The sequence below is a fragment of the Cimex lectularius genome, unplaced genomic scaffold (assembly GCF_000648675.2).
Source record: "Cimex lectularius strain Harlan isolate CLEC.00 unplaced genomic scaffold, Clec_2.1 scaffold216, whole genome shotgun sequence".
In the NCBI taxonomy this organism is placed as follows: domain Eukaryota; kingdom Metazoa; phylum Arthropoda; class Insecta; order Hemiptera; family Cimicidae; genus Cimex; species Cimex lectularius.
Window position 1 is genome coordinate 121,444 of NW_019392801.1, and position 11,926 is coordinate 133,369.

Consider the following 11,926-nt stretch of genomic DNA (forward strand, 5'->3'; position numbering starts at 1 on the left):
TGCAGTGTGGCCTTGATTTTGTTGCACTTGTGAATCATATTTGCAGTCAACTGTCTAATAAGGTTTTTTTAGCACTACTTTATTTGAGCATGACTCATTGTCTCAGATTCTCTGTATTATTAAAACTCGAGCAATTGCTCATGCATTTTTTTTTTTTTAATTTGTCTTTTCCTCTTCCTGAAGGTGAGACCACTTCTCAATATTATTCTTGCGTCCGAGAAGGGATTGACAGAAGCTGAAGTAACATCGATACTTTCGACCTGTGATAACACCTTGAGCAGGGAAGACTTGAAAAGACGGTGCCAGGTGGCGAGGAGAGTACTGAGCACATCTCTAGACCTTACCCTGCGTCCGTTTCATAACAGTTTTGCCGAATGGCTACTCGACGTGAAACACTGCACACAACGTTATCTCTGTTCTTCTAGTGCAGGTCATGCGATGATTATTATGCATCTTACAACAAGGTAATGTTTTTTTTTTACATAACGCAAACGTGCAGTGTTTGAATGAATGTTTGAAACAGAGGGCCAACGTTGTCACCTAATGAAGTCGAAAGATTGGCGTACCATTTGAGCTGTTTACCTCCATCTGTACTCGGCCCGTTAACGCCACTTTGGCTACTCACATCCGGAGTCCCGTTGGATTTATGCGATTCGAGCCATCCGATAGCGATGGATTATTTAAGAGAAATAGAAGCCGCTTGCAACCAGGTAATGGTTCAAAGTTTCTTTACAGAAATACGGAAAAAATCAACAATTTTTCACCTTAGGGAGGGACGGAAGATTGCCTTGCAGAAGGTGAAGCTGAAGATATCGTAGAAAGCCCGGGTGAAATCAGCCTTCACTGGTTGGCAGCAGAAGGTGATCACGACAAATTAGAAGCAGCTCTGAACATAGACGCGTCTGCTTTAGAAGCGACTGATAGGCACGGTCAGACTCCTCTGAACTTGGCAGCACGCCTTGGCTTACATAACATTGTTAAAGTAATATATTATTATTTGTAAACTCCTGTCTACAGTTATTATTACACATGTAATAATTATTTGCTTTTAGGTACTCCTTGCTGCAGGAGCAGAAGTGGATCATGCTGATTGTGATGGCTGGACTGCTTTGAGAGCTGCAGCTTGGGGTGGCCACACAGAAGTAATATACTTTTAAATTTCTATCATTTATTACTATTAATTACTAATATTTTTTTAAATAACAGGTCGTTAAATTAGTACTTGAAGCAGGAGCATCTGTTGACAGCTGTGATAGAGATCAAAGGACTGCTCTCCGGGCAGCTGCTTGGGGTGGACATGCTGATATTGTTACTCTCCTTCTAGAAGCGAACGCTGACGTCAATAGGACCGATTGTGAAGGGAGAACTGCTTTAATAGCCGCAGCGTACATGGGCCATGCAGAAATAGTCGAAAAATTATTAGATTATAACGCAGATATTAACCATCAAGACAGCGACGGTAGGACTGCGCTCAGTGTCGCTGCACTCTGTGTCCCGGCCAGTGAAGGTTACACCAAGGTAAATTAAAATTTTCAAATTAAATTGTCAAAGTAAAATGTCAACTAATAAAATATTTATTTAAGGTTGTTAATATTTTACTCGAGAGAAATGCTGATGTCGATCATGAAGATAAAGATGGTATGACACCATTGTTAGTGGCCGCATTTGAAGGACACCGGTATGTTTTATTAAATATCACTACTCATGTCAGGCAATTTTAACTTTACAATTTTTTTAGGGATGTTTGTGAATTGCTCCTTGAAGCTGAAGCGGATGTTGACCATGCTGATAGCGCAGGAAGAACGGGGCTTTGGGCCGCAGCGTCCATGGGTCAGGCCAGCGTCGTTTCCCTTCTTTTATTCTGGGGGGCGTCAGTCGATGCGATCGATCCAGAAGGAAGGACCGTACTTCTCGTCGCTGCTGCACAGGGCAGTGAGCCCGTCGTTAATCTTTTACTCGAAAGAGGTAATTTTAATTATTCGCTATATACAGGGTGAGTCATTTTTTGACGCACCATTGGAAAATCAACGTGGGTGCGTTTAAATNAAAATCATTATAATAATTGTTCGAACAGACCTCCATTTGCTGCAACCCAGTAGCCTAAACGATGATCGGACGAAAAAAATACTCTTAAACCTTAATCATATTAATTTGTGAAGAATTTTTTTTAAAAATTTTTACATTGTGTTTAATGTTTTAATAATATGGGTTTTGTTTATTTTCCTTCCAACCTCCTAAAACTAATAATTAACGAATGTTGCATCGAAAAGTGACTCGCCTATTTTTTGGTAGGAGACTAACAAAATAAAATGTGCCGAGTCATAATTAGACGCACCAACGTTGATTTTCCTATGGTGCACCAAAAATTTACTCACTTTCTTTTATTAACGTATTAATCAAAGGAAATAAGTCTCGAGTCAGATTTAAACGCGTCAAAAAATGACTCACCCTGTATATAAAATGAATGAAAACGTTTATTTTTAAAGGAATGGATGAACAACATCGAGACAACTGCGGATGGTCTGCATTGCATTACGCTGCTTTAGAAGGACATTGTGAAGTTGTGAGAACATTGTGCAATGCAGGCGCTAGACCGTCGTGTGCCGACAATGACGGTAGGTCGCCGGTAATGCTTGCTGCCCAAGAAGGGCACACGGCTCTAGTCAAACAGCTTGTAGAAGAGCACGGCGCCGAGGTCGATCAGAGGGCCCACGACAAGACAACTGCTCTAAGGTAAATCTAATCGCATTCGCACTATTTTACACTAATTTTTCTTCCTTTTTAGACTCGGAGCACTCCAAGGTCATCAAAATGTTGTCCGTGCGTTGTTAAGTTACGGAGCAGACGTTAACGCTCAAGATGCTGATGGAAGAAGTACTCTTTACATTCTTGCTTTGGAAAATCGGCTACAAATGGCAGAATTCCTTATAGTGAATGGGGGTGCTGATGTAGAAGTTAGAGATTTGGAGGTAAAATGATCGATCCTTTACATATTACAATTATTTAAGGTTTATTAGTTGAGATAAAAAAGTCGATGGCACGAGCGGGATTCGAACCCACGATCTTCGTCTAGAAACGCCGCTGCTCTACCACTTGAGCTATCGTGACCTCGATCCACTCAGACACTAACCTCTCCTTGGAATTGAACCTTTCCATATTAGTATTTTTTTAATTAATTAATTTTTTCAACGGTGTTTTTGGGATTCACATAGGTCATATCAACCAGAATTATAGTGTTATCATTTTGGATTTTTTTGTATTTTGGGTTGCGGTCTCTGCTACGATATAACATTGGTGCTTTTCTAGGGGAGGACTGCCCTTCATGTCAGTGCTTGGCAAGGACATGCAGAAATGGTTAATCTTCTGTTAACCATCGGACATGCTGATCCTAACGCTGTGGACAACGAAAGAAGGACGCCTTTACATTCTGCTGCTTGGCAGGGTCACGCTCAGGTCGTAAAAATGCTATTAGACAACAATGCCCGGGCAAATGATACTTGCAATCAAGGAGCGACCGCACTAGGTTATTTTCCCATTTTCATAAAAATCTTTAGTTTTATGAAATTAACCTGCGATTTTTTAGGCATTGCTGCTCAAGAAGGCCATGAAGAGTGCGTAAGAGTGCTTCTAGCAGTCGGAGCAGATCCAAATCATTGTGATCAATGTGGAAGAAACGCGCTAAGGGTCGCTGCGAAAAGCGGACACCAAGCTGTCGTCAGACTTCTCGAACAAGCGACAAACAGTACCTCAGCGCCAGTACCTCCAAGCAGTTTGCCAATACCTAATGGTACGTTTTACTCAACATTAGATTCTCCTTCTGCATACTCAAAAATTGTTTTTCAGGAGCGATACTTTGTCCGAGTGCCCCTTGTTTGCAAGATTCGCCCGAGCTGACTGGCAAACGAAGGTCTCTTGTTTCAAGCGACAGCAGTAACCTCACCAACAGTACACGAAGCTCTCATAAAGAACTTCAGGTAATCAACATAAAAATTTAAAACAAAATCGTATCTTATTTTTAATGCAATACATTTATTTTGTTTTTAGGGTCAGTTGTCATTTACTCAACAATTAGAACATTGTTCAAGGAGATCCAAAGTACTAAGCCCATTACAATCTCAGCCTCCAAGTCCGATTTATGCTTCTCCTCCTACAAGCCCTCAGAACCCGTGTAGTACGTAGTATTTATAATACATATACACTCACAAGACAAAAAAAAAAAAAAAAAAAAAAAAAAAAAAAAAACGAACACTTGTATTTTGTTGTTCATCTGAGCATACGGCAGTGTACTGGCCAAGTTCCAGGAAGCCGCCATTGTATCTTTTCAGGTACCAATTCACCTAATTTTTCTCACTCTCATATCTCTGCTTCCTCTTAAGATGGTTAGGGATGGTTAGTAGCGTCGGTGGCCGCAACGATTTAGGCGTGGACAGGGCGCTCATCACTGTAAGTTAAAGGTACCAGGTTTTAATCCAGCAGCCCTGCATTCGAGCCCCCGATATATTTATAAATGGTATTTTTTTCAAAAACACCGGTACCTGAGAGTTGATATAATCTCTGCTGTTGCGAACCCTCGTAAAAATAAATAAAAAGGTGGTCTTTTGAAATATGAAACATAAATTAAGCTTAGGCTGCTTCGGACATTGTAAAAGTTTGAGCACTTAATATTAAGCCTTTTCAAAAAGGGAGAATTTCAAAATTTTTGTTACTGACTGATCATTAAAATTATAAGGTACTTCCTGAATAGCTACAAATGTGAAATTCCTTTTTAAAAAAAATATAGGTTTTATGCATGAAGAAAAAATCGGAAAATTTCAATTTTCTCAAAATTAGTGCTACTATAGGGGGGGGGGGAGTTTCTCACTGTCAAATTAAAAATTCTTCCATCAGTTTGCGTGGGACAAGTATGTTGTTTCTAACAATGCCAAATGCTGCACCAGAGTTTTTCTATCATGGCAAGGCTTTTTGTCGTATTTTTTCTTTCCTATTTTGACGCTTATTTCCTTCCACTGTCTTCTCTGTTGTTCTTGTTTTGATGAGTTTTATCTTTAGAATCCCAGAAAAATCGATAGCCGTGATGCATTGGATAAGGTAGGCCGTCCACTGGAGCAGTTTTCGGCCGAACTTGCTCAGTCGTGCAACGGCCGAATAGGGCCGGATGGTACAAAAGCGAAGAAACGAATGAGCACGCGTCCATTAGAACCAATTCATTCGGTCGTGTTGGGCCGTGTACAGCCGAAGCACTTTCCGATCCAAATAAAGTTGGATTTTCCAGTCCTATTCGGCTGAATGGTTTGACTTCAACTGTCAACCGCGTGACATCAAACGCTCACCATTGTTTAACGCCGTTCTTTGCTTTTTGCTTACCTTTTTGTTTCGTTTTTATTTTGATGGATTGTGAAAAATTGATAAGTGCGNTTTTGTAACTACAAAACTTTTTCAATTGTCTAGTTTTGGTGAAATTCAAGAAAACATTTTTCGTGCAATGCGATTCTGCATTTTACCCAATGTTTTATGGCTGTGGATTTACATAATCCACATCGGATTTGTTTTTCTTTCGTTTCTAGGAAATGCCCAATTTTGTTGAATTGGGCCCCTGATGAAATCATGCTCGTAACAGTTGATATCGAAAAACCTGTCGAATAACCACTGGGCATATACAGTTAATAGAATTGTAAAGACCAAATATTCAAAAAAAAAAAATCTCATTTCACCAATTTAAATAAACAAAATTGTCAGAGGCGCATTCCAATCACTCCCATGATCCATCGGGTTCCCTACCGATAGGGTGTTGCAAGATAATAAAAACAAAAGGGCATTCCGAGTTGGGAGCTCCATGAAAGTACTTGCTATCATCCGGTGAGTCCATTCCCTTTTTTTCTGTGAACTCCTATAACTATATCTAACTATAACTCCTTATCCTTTCATAAAAAAAAGATAAATTTTTGTTTAGTAAAATTATTAAAATAGGTTTTAAAAGAGCTTTATATATTTTATTCATGCTAAGAGAAGCAATTATGTTCATTTTTCCTGTAGTTTCATTCTTTTCATTTTAGTTCAGAGCAGTTTCTTATTTTATTTTTATAATAAAAGCGATTTTTTTATGTTCCAAATTTTTATTTATTTCTTTTCCTCTTTAAATTTTGATTTGTGGGCATACTTGAAGCACAAGTCATTTTGGAACTTTCAATTTTCATTTATAGAATGTTTCTAATTCTTTTATACTCTTTAGATGGTAACTTGTCAAGGGAGTTAATTTTTTTTTTTTTTTGTTCATGGATGAAGCAATAAATTTGTATAAACAAAAAAGTTTCTTAAAAAGCGAGGTTTTATATAGAGAAGATTTCACCCGGGCAGAGGGTTTGACGGATGACGGATGTAGCATATGTTACATAGCCCAACTCCTGGATGTGTCACACTCTTCCTTGATGGTCTGCAGCGGTTTAGGGCGACTGGAAGTAATAAGGTACTGCACTCTAGAACCATGGTTTAATGGCCTCTTGATAGCTAAATACAAACAGTCTGTGTAAAGTTGAGCAACAGGCATCAGAAGGCTTCGTGAGAATAGCCTAGTCTCAAGACGTCCCGCATCAAGTGATCTACTCCTCTCCAGACATCAAGTAGAAAAATGAATAATTGCAAATCAGCATCTTTTTACAGACGAATGTCGGTTAGGTTTGTGCCAATCAAATGACCGAAACGGAACCAGGAAGACTGCATTCGACTTAGGCTGCTCGTCCATTGGAACCGAAGTACGACGGCCATTCAACAGCCGAACTATTTGACCAAACGGACGACCGGCAATATAGCCAAACGCCGTCGTCCACTGTAGCCGATTTTCGTCAGTTCACGACACAGCCCAAATGGATGTAGAAGATTTGTTGCCGCTCGAAAATTTTTAGTTTACATACAAATGGAATGAAAGAAATAAACAAAAATATTGGAAGTTCCATTTCTAAAGCTATCCTTGACCACAGCTTACGCTGGACAGCTCTCCGATGATAGTGGATCATGCATGTCCCAAGAGCCTGCTCCTCAACCGCACTTATCAATTTTTCACAATCCATCAAAATAAAAACGAAACAAAAAGGTAAGCAAAAAGCAAAGAACGGCGTTAAACAATGGTGAGCGTTTGATGTCACGCGGTTGACAGTTGAAGTCAAACCATTCAGCCGAATAGGACTGGAAAATCCAACTTTATTTGGATCGGAAAGTGCTTCGGCTGTACACGGCCCAACACGACCGAACGAATTGGTTCTAATGGACGCGTGCTCATTCGTTTCTTCGCTTTTGTACCATCCGGCCCTATTCGGCCGTTGCACGACTGAGCAAGTTCGGCCGAAAACTGCTCCAGTGGACGGCCTACCTTATCCAATGCATCACGGCTATCGATTTTTCTGGGATTCTAAAGATAAAACTCATCAAAACAAGAACAACAGAGAAGACAGTGGAAGGAAATAAGCGTCAAAATAGGAAAGAAAAAATACGACAAAAAGCCTTGCCATGATAGAAAAACTCTGGTGCAGCATTTGGCATTGTTAGAAACAACATACTTGTCCCACGCAAACTGATGGAAGAATTTTTAATTTGACAGTGAGAAACTCCCCCCCCCCCTATAGTAGCACTAATTTTGAGAAAATTGAAATTTTCCGATTTTTTCTTCATGCATAAAACCTATATTTTTTTTAAAAAGGAATTTCACATTTGTAGCTATTCAGGAAGTACCTTATAATTTTAATGATCAGTCAGTAACAAAAATTTTGAAATTCTCCCTTTTTGAAAAGGCTTAATATTAAGTGCTCAAACTTTTACAATGTCCGAAGCAGCCTAAGCTTAATTTATGTTTCATATTTCAAAAGACCACCTTTTTATTTATTTTTACGAGGGTTCGCAACAGCAGAGATTATATCAACTCTCAGGTACCGGTGTTTTTGAAAAAAATACCATTTATAAATATATCGGGGGCTCGAATGCAGGGCTGCTGGATTAAAACCTGGTACCTTTAACTTACAGTGATGAGCGCCCTGTCCACGCCTAAATCGTTGCGGCCACCGACGCTACTAACCATCCCTAACCATCTTAAGAGGAAGCAGAGATATGAGAGTGAGAAAAATTAGGTGAATTGGTACCTGAAAAGATACAATGGCGGCTTCCTGGAACTTGGCCAGTACACTGCCGTATGCTCAGATGAACAACAAAATACNATTATATATATATGTATATATATACAACATATTGTATAATATATGTATTGTACAATACACATATTATACAACAGTACAGTAACATTGTATAATATATGTATACGTGTATGTATGTATGTATATATACATACATATATATTACATACATACATACATACATACATACATACATACATATTACATACATACATATACATATATATACAAGGTTATTATGATTCGTAATGATTTTAATTTATCTATTTTTCAAATATAATCCTAATTTCATACATATGTATAGGATAATAAGGGGAAATGACTTCTCAAGTGCCCGGTGTTGCGTTTTTGCAACACCCTAATTTGCATACTAAATGCCTAGCTATATTTTTTTAAACATTTTTTATTGTTAAAGGGGTGAATAAGAAAAGTTACCTAAAAGATAATTTTGAAATTCCTCAAAAAATATATATATGGGTAAACAAGTAATTTATGTTGGGTTTACATTTTAAGTCAATTATCAACTTTTTACGCCTAGTTTATTATGTAAAATAAACAAATAAATACAAGTGTTGGTTTATTTACTTATTTATTTTATTTTTATTTTTATTTTTGACTGAATGTATTATTATTAATTATTTTGAAAACATTTTAGATGATCACTTTTCTCGGGATACACACATGAGAATCATCTTAGGTAATAAAACGTCACCTACAAGAGAAAGGTAATAAACAAGTATAAAATTAAATTGTTACAAATACCGTATTATTATTGTTATTGTTTTATTTTTTAAAGTAGGTTATCAAAACCAAAGCGAAATGGAATAGTGACGAATCCAGCTTTAAGGATAGTTCCGGCCATTAGAAATGGCCTAGAATTTGCGGCAGGCCGCTGGGGGAGCAACAACAGCGCCACGCCGTCCAACAGTTTCCAATGGAGGAAAGAGACGCCGCTTTAGCACAGGTGATTAAATTGTAACATCTCGTCCCGCCTGTTTAAATTTCAATTTTCCATCTATATTACAGGGAGATAATTACTGAAGACGGTACCGTTTCCAAGCTTTGCTAAATTATGGAATTGCTTAAGACAAAAAAAAAACATTAGTTTTGAGATAGTTCAAAAATTTAAACTTTTAAGGAAAGGCTTTTTTAGGACTGACTTTTATTAACCGTTTACGTTTCTCATTACACGATATGTTCCTTTTTTTTATCACAATTTTAGTTGATCGATTCTAAAATTCACCAAAGTGGTACAACATTTAAAGTAATGTTAAAAATACATTAAAAAAGGTACATATTTTATGTATCTTAATTGTACAAAGTTGTAAAATAAAATATAAAATTGTTTTTAATTAAAAAAAAGAAAAAGAAAAAAAAACTATCGACAGTGTAATTATTGAAATAGTCTTAACAGATTGGTATATATTATTTAATAATTTAGTAATATGTACTTGAATCTAGAAAATTTGTCACTGAAACAGTATTAGTATTTAAAAAATAATAATAATCACAGATTATGTTACCAGTTTGGTCTCCTCTCATGCTACACATAATATGTATCTAAAGAAAGAAAGGAGAGAATTGATGATATGAATTTTGGCTGTGGAAAAAATGTTATTGGCTACTTAGTTTCATAGAAATGTTAAGAGCAGTTGTACGAAACAGGATTTTTTCTTTTAGTATATGGAGAAATGAAATTACGATAAACAAAGTGACAAAGATAGAACGATTTTCATTATGGCCTATATTTTAAGAGATTTAAATAAAACTAATCAGGTCATAAACAATCAAGTAAGGATGTATACCGAAGGAATAGGAATTTCATTACGATCATGCCAAAGTAATAAATTTATATAGTAGTATTTCAGATCGAAGGGGGGGTCTGTAAATTTTCTTTATATATTTAGTAGTATATTTCTATTATAATAATCAGAGCTTTAATTGTTTTATGATTTTACTAATTTATATAGTTTAGAAGTTCTTTAGTTTTTTCCGTTCAAAAGTAAAATTTTTAAGTTCAATTAAAAATTAAACCCACTAAGCTAACACGTCATTTTTATTGGATTTTTTTTTTTAAATTCTGTTCAGCTGTGTTTAAATTCATTCGGTTTGTTCCATCTCGCGTCCAAACTGTTAGGCTCGTTCCAGTCAAGTTCAGGCGTTCCAACAGGTTCGTGACTGGTTTTTAGACCTTCAAGCAATACGGATGGATGTCACGCTTTTACTTTTGTCAAATCAATATGTGAAATAAAACATAAAATATTTACATAATGTATAGCATTTTTCAGTCAAATTAATATTTTTCTCAATGAATTTAATAATCGTCTCATTCAATTTAATGATTGACTCAATCAATTTAATAGCCGTTTCATTCAATTTAATAATCTTCTCAATTAATTTAATAATAAGTTGATGGGTAGGAAATAAATTGTCTTTTCAAAGAAAAAAAGGAAAAGACAATTTGTTTCCTACCCATCGACTTATTGTGTACTTCCACAAAATTAGGATGGACACTCAAAAAATTGATTTATCATCCCTTTAAGGACTTTTCAGTCAGGGAAGAAAATAAACAGGAGCTAGTAGTTGCAAAAACCTTTATTTAAATTTAAAAAAAAATGTAAAAATGATAATTTTAACATCAATTAATGGAGTGGCAGTATTGCAGCAGCTGTTAGCAGCTTTGAAAGGACATCCATTGCAAAATCGTTGCTTTCAGTGCCGAAATTGAAATAATGCTGCTTATTAGTTCACTTAAGTTGTACGCTCCTTTGGCTTCAGCTAAGAAAATAAGTTTTATCGTTGGCTAATAAGTAGGTTATATCAGTTCCTAATTTTTTATTTAAATCAGTAGTTATAAAATCACGATTTAGTAAATTTTTATATCTTAAATTTCCTGATTTTAATCTAAAGTCAAATTTCTTTATACGAACCTTAGCTTTTAAACCCTTATTTTGTATGCCGATGACCTTATCTTCTATAAGCATAAAAATATTCCTCCATTAGAAGAACAAATTCAATCAGCGATATCTCTGTTAAACAAATGGCTCAAAGCTTCAAAATATCAGAAAGAAAAACAGTCGCCATTCTCTTTGCCAAGAAGCAACCTCATCATATTCCTGAACTCAAATAACAAAAATATTCAATTCTCAGACTCCGTACATTACCTAGGCTTAATTTTTGATAAACACTTGAATTGGAAACTTCACCTCAAAACAATAAAACAAACATGCCTTTCATCATTAAATTTATATCGTTTACTGTGTTCCACAAATTGGGGAGCTGATAGAAACATACACAAGCTTTACAAAACACTAATCCAATCCGAAATATAATATGGCTGTATTGCCTAAGGCTCTGCCAGTGAAAAGACCCTAGAAATAATAAACACTGTTCAAAACGCGGCGCTGAGAATGGCGATAGGTGCTTTCCGCACCAGCCCCATAAACAGCATACATGTTGACGCGGGCGAACTACCCCTAAAATTTCAGCGACGTCTGATAGACCTTTTGTTCTTTGGCAAAGTAATTTCCCATCCTCAACATCCACTTCGTTCTCTCTTTCCCAATAATCGACCCTTTCCTAATTTTCCAAACTGGCACATCCTACGTTTTCTTTTCCACTAAGAATTCTAATAAACCTTCAAGACTTAAAGATCAAAGTACCATGCCAAAAACAACAAGCATCGCCTATCCCTCCTTGGACTCTTCCATCCCCTGTACCCCTGCAGCTTTCTGTCTTTAACAAAGATA

At 36.5% G+C, this 11,926-nt stretch overlaps 1 protein-coding gene across 3 annotated transcripts in view; it reads left to right on the plus strand.

Moving 5' to 3' along the window:
* Positions 1-9,276, plus strand: part of LOC106669222 (ankyrin repeat domain-containing protein 50) — a 104,013-nt gene extending 94,737 nt beyond the window's left edge. For 2 of the 3 annotated variants that reach the window (XM_024228058.1, XM_024228059.1), the window contains 16 exons: positions 184-464; positions 524-710; positions 770-982; positions 1,053-1,142; positions 1,207-1,518; positions 1,584-1,678; positions 1,739-1,965; positions 2,487-2,733; positions 2,786-2,969; positions 3,307-3,523; positions 3,584-3,787; positions 3,844-3,974; positions 4,045-4,171; positions 8,833-8,902; positions 8,974-9,141; positions 9,204-9,276. In XM_024228058.1, coding sequence (XP_024083826.1) covers positions 184-464; positions 524-710; positions 770-982; positions 1,053-1,142; positions 1,207-1,518; positions 1,584-1,678; positions 1,739-1,965; positions 2,487-2,733; positions 2,786-2,969; positions 3,307-3,523; positions 3,584-3,787; positions 3,844-3,974; positions 4,045-4,171; positions 8,833-8,902; positions 8,974-9,136 — 2,748 coding nt within the window. In that variant the 3' untranslated portion in view covers positions 9,137-9,141; positions 9,204-9,276. The remainder of the gene's footprint in view (positions 1-183; positions 465-523; positions 711-769; positions 983-1,052; positions 1,143-1,206; positions 1,519-1,583; positions 1,679-1,738; positions 1,966-2,486; positions 2,734-2,785; positions 2,970-3,306; positions 3,524-3,583; positions 3,788-3,843; positions 3,975-4,044; positions 4,172-8,832; positions 8,903-8,973; positions 9,142-9,203) is intronic. The other variant, XM_024228060.1, reaches the window with a different exon arrangement.
* Positions 9,277-11,926: the final 2,650 nt, after the last annotated feature.